We start from the raw sequence: 13,095 nt of genomic DNA, 5'->3' as shown, positions 1-13,095 counted from the left end.
TACAATGTAAGTTAGAATTTGAGTTCAAGCTTGCATGCAAGTAAATATCTTTTTTCTTTTTTTTGAAATCACGGGTTAAAGGTCAAGTCATCCAATACATTTTCAAATCTCTATATATAATATGCACTTAAAAGTCAAAATAAAACTGTTAAATGTAATCTATGTTATTTTCTCTCTGTGCTCATAAAAAATTATCACATTTTAATTTTGTTTTTATGTGAATCAATAAGTTCAAAAATCAACGTCTAAAAATCATCTAAATTAATGCATTTTTTACAAGCTCTTGATGACAATCAAAATAAAATTGAAATGTCATATTTTTTTTTACATATGCATAGATAAAATGATGTTGATCATATCCAACGGTTTTATTTTGACTTTCAAGTTTTAAATTTTGAATTATTAAAATTTTAAAAAATGAAAGCATAATGGAGACACAAAAAATAGAGACATTTCCTTAATAAATAAATAACACCTGGAAGCAACAGAACAATGAGCTAAAATAAAGACATTGAAATTAACCTCCAGGTAATGTAACCTGTGCCAGAAACAAGAGAATTTCCAGTATGGCTTTTACCAACATGCTTCTGCATTCTCAAAATTTTGGTATTTAGCAAAAAAGTAGTTAAAATAATGCCAACAAAACGCAGATAATGATAGTTAGCATCAAGATAATCAAGATAAATATTAATGCTACATAAGGAATTTCATTTAGCTCAATTTATTACAAGTCCCTAGTTCTGTGCATGCCTCTTAGATGTATATTTCTTAGCCTGCAACTTCATCAATTTGAATTCTTAACCATTCTCCCCTAAATAGAGATTTTTAAAATAAGCATAGCAGCAATCATCAACAGCACCACACGGTAACTTCGAAGCCCAATCTTTCCGACTCCTTCCTCTTGCCCTATAAGTGAACTTTGGAATCTAAAGCAAACAAAAAAAATATATATATTTACATATTATATATGGTCAGTGACAATATTAAATCAAACATTATAGTACATAATTTTAGAAGGCCCTTGTTGTATCTCAATTGTATTATCTACAGTGCCTAAATGCATAAATACAGCAACGGGTTATCACCCCGTCAACTGTGCCCCAAAATTAGTATCAGAAGACCATGAGCTTGTAGGCAATGATCAAGAAAAACATTTTAAGACTTGCAAAATTTTTGGGATTAATCACTGTAACAGAAGTCAGATAAAGAGCCAGTTTTTTTTTTTTTTGCCTACTTTATTATTTGATAAAACATACGAGTATAATAGAAGCTATAAAATTCAGCAAACCGAAGGGAAATAAAAATAGATCAATCTATTATATAGTAATAATTTCGAGAGGCCCCAACTGTATCTCCAGAGTAATATCTACATACTTGAGAATTTGAAAAAACAAACAAAAATACGATGCAAACAGCAATGAAACCCTAAACCTCTTTCTTTCACATAACTAAGATACTATTCTGCAAACCCCCCCCCGTCTCCTCCCCCACCCCACGTGCACACTCCAAAGGAGCACTAGGGGCACAGAGAAGACAAGTGAATCGATTCCCTTACCTATTTTGTTTTGTATTCTGGGTCTATTCATGCTGCAACTGCACCTCATTTAACACTCTTGCAAAACCAGTAGTTAATGACTGACAGAGGTCTCTATTGAACCAATTAAAAGGTTCCAAGGGTCAATTCAACAAAATATATGATCAGTGGTTGAATTAAAACAACTGTTCTGGGTTCAATTTCAAACTTTGCTTAGAAAAACTAAATAAAACAGATGGACACGCAAATATAACAAAAGCATTAATGATAAACAAGGAGTTTGAAAAGTACAGGATTGAAAACAACACATGGAAGACCTCAGGTTTCATCTTTACCGCAAAAAAATCCTAGTTGCTCTCTCAAAACAAATTCTAGCAACACTAAATTAAAATAAATAAATAAAATTTGCAAAGTTATGCACCTCGTGAACCAGCTTCAGTGATTCCAAAGCAGAGGAATGATGGAGCAATGTCACAACGGCACCAAAGTTGTGCTCGTGAAAGCACATAGTCACGTCCAAGTGCTTCAGATTAGAAAACTTTGGTGGGTCTTTGCCTGGTTGCAACAAGATAGGAAATGGAAACATCTCATCCTGTAGGAATGACACAAAAGTCAGAAATCCAATTAAACCATAAACCAACAATTCTACCCAATTTTACCTAAATAAGTGCAAAACAATCATATCTATATCAGATGCATATTGGATGTACTAACTAGCATAGCAACAGCAGCTAACTGATAGGTTCAGACATACAAATCTGAGGAGGAAAAAATCTGCTTGCACTAGTTATAGCTACTTAGTTGACCTAGGCTCCTGGTATATTAATCGATCTGCTTTTCTAATGTTGCTAGGCAGGTCAACAGATTCAGTACCTAATACAACATACTTTTTTCTGGTGGATTAAGCCACCATCAAAGGAACACAACTATATTTTTCTGGAATGAAATTTGCATTTTTTTAACCTCACTGTCTCAAGCCTATAGGCAATCTATGTGCAATCCAATTTTAAGCTATACTCACACATCTAAATTGCTCCTTCTACCATTTGTTTCTTTTCTATGTAACTTAGCATAGCAAGTCTACAACAACAACCAAGCCTTTAGTCCCAAACAAGTTGGGGTAGGCTTAGTATAGCAAGCCTACTTCTCAAAATTCAACTAAAAGAAAAACTGATAAAAAAGGTCAGTACAAATAGTATAGCGGTACGTTTGGATGAAACAAGGAATAGAGTAAGAATAGAGCTAATCTCAAATTTGGGAATAGTAGCTAACCCAACTTTAGGTTGGGTTGGTATAATAGTGAGCTAACCCATATAAGACAAACAAAGAATAGTGGGTTAGTGCTTTTTGCTCCATCCAAACATCGAATAGCTCAAAAGAATAGTGCTATTCTCGGGTTAGTGCTATTCAGGCTTAACATGCTATTCTAGCTCAAATGATATCATGCTAATCAGATTAAAACACCAAAAGCAAAAAGGAGGGGTGGAGCATATTACCTCGCTCTCCTTTATATTCAGGCTTAACACTTCTACATGTGAGATACAGTTCAGGAGCCCCGCAACAGCACTAACATCTCTCTCATGAAGCTCGTGAAGATTAATCACGGCTTTTCTCAGCAAAGGAATCGCTCCATGGATGCGAGGTAGACTTTGAAGGGGTCCATGAGTTTCCAAACAAAGCGACTCCAATGAAGGAATCGATAATCCCACAGTATGAAAATTTGGATAGCCGACAACAATAATCAACTCCAGTTTTCTGATGGACTGGGAAGAAATACTGATTGTGTCTGTAGCACACAACTGAAGATGCAAATCTTCCAAGGAACACAATTCAGAGAGAAGATTGTTGAGTCTGGCGGGATCAAGGTCTATCAAACTGAGGGAGAGGCTTTTAAGGTGGGTCAAAGTGATTCCAGATGGAAATCTGTATTCTTCATGAGGTGAAGGTAAAGGTTTCAAGGTAGGAATTACTGAGAGGGATTCAAGAGAATCGATGGAGAAGATGATGGGGATGCTATGTACAAGATCCCAAGAATTGCAACATTCAATGGCGAGGTGACGCAGACCGAGGGATGCGGCCTTGACAAGTAAGGAAGAAAAAAAAGACTCATGAAATCCAACATAGCCAGAGACATCTAGGCGCAAGCTGAGAAGGGGGTGGGAGGGATTGCGGAGGAGGAGAGCACGATCAGCCATGGCAGCGAAGTTGTGGGATTTGGGAGGAGGAAGGTCTCGGCTGATGAGGTCCAGCGACGAGGACGCTTCCCAGAGGTGGCAGAAGCGGTGACTGAGGACGGAGGTGCGAGCGGCGATGCGAGTGGGGAGAATCGAGAGAATCGAGACGAGCAGAGTGTCAGGGAGGTTAGAGAAACGGTCGATTTCGTCGGGATCTGAGAGCTGCTCGTCGATTAGGGAGGTCGCCATGGCTAGAACCCTAGAGAGGAGTGAGAAGGGAAGAAAGAGAGTGGAGCTCTTTGGGGTATTCGTATCCTCTTGAGTTTACTCAAAATTTGAGTTTAGATCCGGTCCGTCCGATTTAAATCCGCACGAATATTTAAGGAACCGAGCGGGCTGGATTGGCCCCGATTATGATCGGACGATGACGAGCTAAACCCAAAATTTGAGCAACTCGAGTATCCGGACCCGCTCTTTCGGGGTTGGGAATTTAGGAATTGAAATTGAGTGCGCTTGACTGTTATGTACTTTTGGATTAGATTTTAAGGGCAAACTTATTAACAAATCTGTTTAGACTTCATGCAGGGTTATATATATATATTTTCATGTTGTCTTCAATTACTTTTGTGCTTCGTGAATATAAGATTGCTCTGTCAATTGCTTGACCGAATTTAAACACGTTGATTGATTTTGGCGTCGGGTCTCACTGGCGTAACAGACGGTCGGGTCGAGTCTGTCTCCTTCGTAGCTTTGCCCGCTCAAGACTCAAGAGATAGGTGAAATCTTACTCCTTTCAATTTCTTCCATACCATACCCCTTTCACTTTACTCAGCAATTTCTTTCTCCTTGATATCTCTGCACATCTAAAATAGCACTAGCAGCACCGTATCACTTCTCCTACAATAGCTGATTCAAAACCTTGGACGCTAATGAATAAACCGTCCTTGAAAAAAAAAAAAAAAAATCTGCTCCTAGGACGGGACAGTCTATACCGTCCCGTGTTTTCTTTTCTTTTTTGTTTGCTGTCGGACGGGAAAGATTTAGCTCTGGTTTTTAATTTTTTATGTTTAGTTAATTTAATTCGTGAACGGGATTATTGGGACGGGTTAAAATGACCCGTACTGTGATACTGAATAAAACAATCCGTTTTACCTACATATCGAATTTCTGTCAAAACCAGTGTTGTAAAATGCGGTATGTATGAGGAAGGTATGAGGAAGACCACCGCATACCGCATATACAGTATACGGCCACATATGCGGATTTTTATGCGGATTTTAAAAGAAACGATCAAATAAAATAAGATATAATACTCACAATATAATAAAACAAAGAAAACATACAGTCCAAAATCAAATAATAAATAAGCTGGACTTAACAAAGGGCTTTTATTTTTAATTAATGCAAATATATATGAGTCTGTATCTCAAAGTAAATTTCGGCCCAAAATCTCATGTACTGGCCCATGATCAAAGCTACGCATGCATCTCATTAAATGAAATAAAGTGAGTTTGCACAGCGAGCCAGCGACAGCTCAAAAGCGTACGGACTTGTTTTTCTTTAGTCCCACAGCATCAAATTAAATATATGAAGACGCTTAGGACTCTATAAAATAAGCTGGGAGGTTCCTTTCACAGATCACTTAACTGGATGTCTCCATCCGAATGAGTCTTTTGGATCCGTTTAAACAATGGATATCAGATCATTTTTTTATAAATAAAATTATTTGAATTAAGATAAGAAATTTTAGAATCTGGTAACAGGTTTTAATATTTTTTAGTCTGTTTTCAATGTGGACCGCATATGCTGTCCGCATTTTACAACCCTGGTCAAAACCATCCCGTTTCACGATATTTTATTTATTCATTTTCGATTAATAAAAAAATCGGGCATATTACCTCGCTCTCATTTATATTTAGGATTAGCTCATCAGAATGTGAGATATCATTCAGCAGCCAAGCACTGCCACCGTGCCACAGGAGTGCTCTCTTTCTTTTAAAGGGATTGAGGTTGAGAACAGCTTTTCTCAGCAAAGAAATATTACCATGGATGTGAGGTAATTTAATAACGAGTCCATTTTATAATTGAAATAATCCAAGGGACAATGGCACAATATGAAATTCGCATATCTAAAAGGAAGGAACAACATATTCAATTATCTTGTTCAAAGAAATCGTACTATAGCTACGTAGCTGCCTTTATGAATTTGAATTCTGGCTTCATATTAGTAATGATAAAGCCTAAATGACCTTGTCTGATGTTATTCCAAACAAAATCCCAAGATTTGCTTCAAAGTTCAAACACCGCAAAGAGCATTACATCACATTCCAAAGTAGAACAACAAATAATGACACCACCATATTGAAAAAGTGGAGCTAAAACGAACAAAACCAATGGAATAATGAGCAAAAAGGAACATTGTCGAGATTAACTTGCATGCAAGCTTGAACTCAAATCTAATTTACAATAAAGTGAATCCCAACTAAAACATTTCTACTATTGCTTTTGACAACATGATTTGCATCTCTAGCTACCTGCCCGCTGCCTCTTAGGAGTACATTTTATGTTTAACAGCTTCTCGAATTCTTTTCTATTCTTCCCTCCGAAGTGAAGATTTTTGAAACAAGCATATTGATTATTACGGTCACTGTTACGTGGCAGCATTGATCTCCAAGCATTTCTTTTCCCCCTTTTTACCCCCAAGAAGTCAGTAGACTAAGCAAAGAATACAAACAAATATATGATCAGTAGCAATATAACGGAAAAATATATACGAAGAAGGTGCAAACAGCAAAGCAGTTTTAACTCCTTTACATCGCATAACTAATTAATTGCATCCCAAGGAAAAAGACATCCTTAGTAAAGCAACATAACCAGTTTATTCAAAAGTTAGACCATTCATGTCCAGTAAATCAATACTGGCAACATCTAATAAATCTCACCCAAAGATCCCAAATAATTAAAAGAGTCAGTGTAATTTTGTAAATTGAAGGACAATTAAATTGACCCTACCCCACCCCCTACCCCCAAGCAGCTCAGCCATTAGATTCCATTGTGTTGAGTTTGAAGTTGGATTGCCATAACCATCAAAATATGGCACAAAATTCTCTATCTCTAGTTCAATTTATATTTTTAATGTTGAAGCCTCTAACAAACAGATGCAAAACAAATAGGAGGGCGTAAATAACAAAAAAAGAAGCCTAAACATCCAATGGTATCTACCAGTTCCGTGGAATATGCCGAAAGAAAAGAAGCAAACAGATGCAAGGTGATCCAACCTTCACAACCACAGAAGCAAAATGGAAAAAAAAAAAAAAAAAAAGGGTCTGAAAATGATGGAGCCGTTCTAAAATCCCATTCCCAAACTTTATTCAAAAAAGAAAGGAAAAAAAGAAGAAGAAAGAAACAGAAAACAACAATGGAAATAAAACATAAACTTGATTCAAAAGTACATTATTAAGATCCACCCATGAAGGTGATTAATATCATAAAACAAGGTTATTTACCCCTTGTACCAATTAAATCCCAGTTGCTACAAAAAAAAGGATTTTATATATTAAATTAAGTCTAAGGTTCTTAGAACAAAGGAACATTTCTATCAAAGAAATTTCATCCATTCATATGGCTGCATAATTCACGGAAGGAATTAAATAGTTATGCACCTTATGATGAAGTTTCAGTGATTCCAATGCAGTGGAATGATGGAGCATGGTGACCACGGTTTCAATGTTGCACTTATGAAAGCACATGCTCATATCCAGGTGCTTCAAATTAGGAAAAGTTGGCACCTCTTTGCCTGGTTCCAACAAAACAGGAAATGGATAGTCGGACACCTGTATATATCAGACAAAAAAGTTAAAATAAATTCAACCAAAGCATAAACCTACAATTCTACCATATATACCCAAAATAAGCATATTTAGCTGTGGTACCAGTATGATATCTAGCATACCAGCTGGCCTATCATAAGATTAAAATTATATCCTATATTGCCCTTCCAGTAGCCACTATATATAAATTATATCCTATCTGTAGTGGGGCATTATATTGGTTGGACTCCAGTTTTCAGCAATACAAAAATTAATGTGTGTGGGACTAAACGTGTGATTGTAGTCCGGTTTTTCTTAAACTGGCAATATACATATTTCCCTCGTCAATTTAATTAATTCAGTTTCTCATTATTCTTTCTCATTGCCCTCCCTTATCCATTGATCAATACTCATGAACAACCGTAAATATATGTTAAAAATAAAATAATCACTATTCTTTCATATTTTAAGGTTTCCTTGTCTTATGTTTAATAATAGTTAAGTCCTAACTTTACAAAAATACTTTTCGTTAAGAAGTGCAGTTTGCACTATCTAACAAAAGAAATTGGCTAGTTAGTTGAACCTGCAGCAAACTATCACATGAATGTTTTTGTAGGGGGCTCTAAAACCTTATATAGCAATTCCGAACTTTGAAATTTCAATTTAATTTGATTCTCAACTTTTCAGCTACATTTTCACATCTAACTTTCAGCTGCATTTCACATCTAAATTTGTATAATTATCTTACATTTCTATTGCATGCTTCCTCTATTTCTAAAAATGCCTAGTTACCCCCAATTTCAACAAAACTAAGGGTAAATCATTAACGGAAACAAAACAGTAAATACAAAAAAAAATAAGGCTTGGGAGATGGAGCTTATTACCACCACATGCTCCTTCAAATCAAGGCTCAGCTCTTCCACATCTGAGATACAATTCAGAAACTGAGCAACCGCAGTGACGTGTTTCTGACGAAGGCAGTCCAGTGAAACAACAGCTTTTCTTATGAAGGGAATTTCTCCATGGATCAGAGGTATGTTTGCATGGACTGAACGATTTCTCAAACAAAGGAACTCCAATGAAGGCATGGATAGCTCCAGAGAATAAGGTTCTGGAGGAGAGGCACCAACAAGAAGCAGCTCCAGTTTTTTTATAGTCCGGGAGGAGAGGCAAACAACCCCAGAGGACATACGAAGTTGTAAATCTTCCAAACAACACAACTCAGAGAGAAGTCGTTCAACTATAGTCGAGTTGCAGCTAATCAAATTGATAGAAAGGCTTTTCAAGCGGGTCAAATTGATTGCGGAAGGAAAAGTCGTGTCAGGCAAAATGTAAATTGAAAGCGATTCCAGAGAGCTAATGGAGAAGATAGAGAGGATAACGGGTTGAATGTCCCAAGTGCCATCGATGGTGAGGTGGCGGAGACCGATAGCATGGGCATGGACGAACAAAGAACAGATGAAAAAGTGAGTGAGATAACATGGGAGTGGACCGAACTCAAAGTGGAGGCGGAGGATAGGATTGGAGGGTTTGCGATTGAGGAGGGCGCTGTTGACCATGGCGATGTAGGTTGAGTACTTGAAGAAGGGAATATATTTGATGGGGAGGTCCACCGAAGGGGAGGCTTCCCAGAGGTGGCGGAAGCGGCGGGAGAGAGCGGTGGTGCGAGCGGCGATGCGAGTGGGCAGCAGCGAGAGGATCGAGACGATCAGAGTGTCAGGTAGGTCGGAGAAGCGGTCGATTTGGTCGATTGGGGAGGTCGCCATGGCTAGAACTCTACTAGAGAGGAGTAAGAATGGAGGAAAAGAAAAGGTCGAGGATTTAGGAATTGAGAATTTGAGAGCACTTAATCGGAATTCGTATCCTCTGAGTACTACAGAGACACTGTTCCGTAGAGTTACTAGATCTGAACTGTTATTTTTAACTTGGCACGAATCTCAAAGCCAAAAAATACTGCCCCCTATTGCGACCCGAATCTCAAATCTGTTGAGATTTAATCTCAAACCGTAAAGTGAGGGTGATCCTCTACAATACTACAGAGGATACGGATTCGATTGATCGTCTGTCGAAATGGCAAAATGCTGCTATGCAGTAATGGGCTTTCCAAAAATGAAAAGAAATGATGCTGCTGAAAATGGGCCTGAAGCCCATTAAGTTGAAATGGGCCCCGTAAAGACTTGACAGAATGGTTCTGCGAATCAACATTAATTTCAGTAATGAGATTTCGCTGAAATTAGTGATTCTGCCATCAAAGAACACATTTATAAGATATGAATAAATAATACTCATTTATAATAAAAATTATTCTATAATATAAAAGAAGGATAGATGATTTAAAGAAAGACTTTCATAAAGCATTAATATAATTCAAATTTACTAGAGGCATGCTATGTGGGAACCTCTGAACAAACCACAGCTTTAAAATACTACCAACAAGGAAATACATGCATGAATCATGATTGATATCAACCTTATTATTATACAATTGCTCCACCTTTTCTTAGAATTATATATTCGACCAGATATTATCTACAACGTCTGCTTTTTAATTATGAAACTTGTTATCATACGCTACTGAACGTATTCAATTAATAATAATATACCTCTGAGACGTATTCAACTAATATACCTCTGAGATTTAAAGTTAAAGCACGTTATGATTTTCTTAGAATTATATACCTCTGAGATTGAAATTGATATTCAATTAATAGAGAGATGGTAACAATTCCAGATATGGCGACGCTCTTATATTATTTAAACAAATATGAAGCGTTATGTACTAGAAATGCATTGACTTTATCATACTAATAATTATGTAACTTTCAAGTCTTTTTTATCAAGCAGATATGTTTGTAAGTATGTTATTAAAAATAGTAGTGAAAAAATACATCCAAAATAAGAAAAAAATTATGGATACTTGGATCTCGACTATTTTTTCTCAAGCAGATATGTATGCAAGTATCCATATTTTTTTCTTATTTTGGATGTATTTTTTCACTACTATTTTTAATAACATACTTACATACTTTAACATTTTGTATTTTATTTATTTTTTTATGTATTTTTTCTGTAATTTAATAGATATTTTTAGATTTAATTACTTGCAATAATATGATTTTTATGAATTGATCAGAGCAGATTTCGGAAAATAATTTTGTGAGTGATTTATTTATTTATTTTTTGTAAAAAAAAAACATAAGCCCGTTTCATTAGATGAAACTTAGAAATTTTACACAAAAGCACATAATATACCCAAGGGAAATAGAGGTCTAAATCACCTCGATCAACAACCACAAGTTTGTGCACACAGTCACCAAAATAACAATTGATATAAAAAAGTAAATCCTAAATACTAAGCCACATCAGGGCTATATGAGCAAAATAACAGAGGTGGATACTCCTAGATACAAAGCTACATCAGGGCTATATGCTCAAAATATATCTATTGGCAAAGTATCCTAATCCGATTCATCCGAAGCCATTACACGAGCTGCTGAACTGCCGGATGTATCACTTGCACCGGTATCTCATCTCTATCCCGCGGCATCCAGTTGTTGGTTTCCACCTTGACCTGCATAGGTGCTTTTCCTGTCCAGTATACAATAAGTGAACAAGTGAATTATTAAAACAAACATCATTCTGATGTTTCCAAATCCCCCACGTAACAGCACTAATCACAATTAAGAAGCATGTCTTATATTTTTGAGGAGGGTAAGCGCAAATTGGATGACATTCTCCAATGAATGCCACGAGAGAAAGTGTTGTTGACATTATCCCATATGGAACCAAATATGTTTAGCAAAAAAACAGTGAAAAAACAAGTGATTAACATCTTCAGGACAGTTACAGAATTGGCATGATGCATCTCCTGACCAGCCTTTTCTTTTGGAGATTGAGTTTGGTAAGAATTTTATCGTTAGTTATAAGCCACATGAAAGCTCTAATTTTGGAAGGTATATGTAGTTTCCACCACAATAATGGCTTAATTGGTTGTTCACCACGGAAGTTTAAAAATTTATACAATGATCTAACAGTATATAATCCCGATCGAGTCTTCCCCCGCCCAAGTTAGTTGGTCTTGATCATGTGTAAATGATACCGAGCTGATAAGGTGTAAAATGGATTGCCATTCTTGAGCTGATAAAGTGATTTATTTGTTTACCACCTTATTTATTTGTTAGATTTGTTGGTAAAAGAACAAAAAAAATATGTTTACCTTTTCATTACAATTGATCTATCAGTTTATAATATATGTAAATTAATTTCATAATTAATTAATTTGATAAAGTTAGAAATAGTGTATACATTTTGGAATGGAATTTTATTTGTCATAGATTAAGATATACAATTTGGTTATATGATTAAATAGACTGTAAAAACGACAGAAATGATTTATTTCGAATTCAAACTTTGTTTCTTAAATTGCTTCATGCTTTTTACAATTTGACTTGGTCAATTCGCTGGAAAAAAAAACGAGGAGAGGCGCGAGATGGGCTTCGGTTGAGCCAAGAATCAAATAAAGAGAAAAGTAAGAATCAGAATTACGGGCTCGACCCGGTTAGAAGTAGTAACCCTCAAAGGTGCAGTTGAAAAAAAAAATATATTAAATGGAAATATAGCCGTTGCGTAGGGGTGTCAATGGTACCTTTTTAGCCGTTTACCCGATCCGTATCGTATTCGATAAAGCGGGTATGGGTAAGATTTTTTTTTCATTAGCTTATTGGGTATGGGTAAGAATTTTTTTTCGTTAAATAAATGGGTAAGGGTATGGGTAATGACTATTTCGTATCCGTTACCCTATAGGGTGATTATAAAATTCAAATATATATTCAATTCAATTTCCAACCCACTTAAATGTATATTTAATTCAATTTCTAATCCACTTAAATGTATATTTATGTTTTTAAATTTTTATTCTTTATAAAAAATAATTTAGTTGAAATTAATTGCACATTTATTTTATTTTTTTATTAGAAATGCAATTATATATGTGTTAAAATGAATGAGTTTTTGATGTTTAATTTGTAAAATATAATAAAACTAATTATTATACTAGTATTATTCGTTATTCACCCGCTACCGTTTCGTTACCCGATAATATTAACGGATAAGGATAGGGTAGGGTAAGATCGATTTTTAATGGGTATGGATAGGATATGGGTAAGATCAATTTTAATGAGTATGAGTATGAAATTGTCTTCACCCGACCCGTACCGTACCCATTGACACCCCTACCGTTGCGTTATTGAATTTGAGTAGTTGGACATGGAGTCTCTTTGCATTCAATAACATGACATTGACATACTTCAATGTATGTATTTATGGTTCTAAACGTTGGATGGACAACCTATATATCTATATATACGTATGTTGCTTAATTAATAATTCTCATTTCCCTTCCATACATTTATATCCGTAAAACCAAAAGTAAGGATTCTTTCCACACTTGCGAAGAATTGACAATAATGATGAAAAATATACAAACGTGATTGTGCCATATGTAGAGAGAAACTTGTTGAAATCAACTTTTTGTCATACTTCAATTTTAACGGAACTCATGTATGTCAATGAAGTTCTT

The 13,095-nt window shown here is 35.7% G+C and overlaps 2 protein-coding genes and 1 long non-coding RNA gene across 4 annotated transcripts in view; all 3 read right to left on the bottom strand.

Annotated features, from left to right (window-relative positions):
* Positions 1-10,955, bottom strand: part of LOC144574589 (uncharacterized) — a 46,320-nt gene extending 35,365 nt beyond the window's left edge. Inside the window, exon 1 of the long non-coding RNA XR_013518263.1 lies at positions 10,946-10,955. This is a non-coding gene — a long non-coding RNA (uncharacterized LOC144574589). The remainder of the gene's footprint in view (positions 1-10,945) is intronic.
* On the bottom strand, positions 586-4,002 carry LOC144574583 (putative F-box protein At3g44060). Its single transcript, XM_078324573.1, has 3 exons — positions 3,031-4,002; positions 1,956-2,126; positions 586-926 (listed from the first exon to the last, which is right to left on the bottom strand). Exons 1-3 carry the CDS (start codon positions 3,955-3,957, stop codon positions 798-800), a joined length of 1,227 nt encoding a protein of 408 aa, XP_078180699.1. The 5' UTR covers positions 3,958-4,002; the 3' UTR covers positions 586-797.
* On the bottom strand, positions 5,972-9,338 carry LOC144574581 (putative F-box/FBD/LRR-repeat protein At1g78760). Of its 2 annotated transcripts, none has more exons than XM_078324571.1 (3): positions 8,402-9,338; positions 7,371-7,541; positions 5,972-6,423 (listed from the first exon to the last, which is right to left on the bottom strand). In XM_078324571.1, the coding sequence occupies exons 1-3, from the start codon at positions 9,281-9,283 to the stop codon at positions 6,235-6,237; spliced, it is 1,242 nt and encodes a 413-aa protein (XP_078180697.1). In that variant the 5' UTR covers positions 9,284-9,338; the 3' UTR covers positions 5,972-6,234. The 2 variants fall into 2 exon arrangements, with proteins under 2 accessions (XP_078180697.1, XP_078180698.1); XM_078324572.1 differs by having other exon boundaries at positions 8,405-9,321.
* Positions 10,956-13,095: the final 2,140 nt, after the last annotated feature.

Source organism: Carex rostrata, chromosome 23 (genome assembly GCF_964058835.1).
Source record: "Carex rostrata chromosome 23, lpCarRost1.2, whole genome shotgun sequence".
NCBI classification, from domain to species: Eukaryota; Viridiplantae; Streptophyta; class Magnoliopsida; order Poales; family Cyperaceae; genus Carex; species Carex rostrata.
This window is presented reverse-complemented; position numbering and strand designations above follow the sequence as displayed.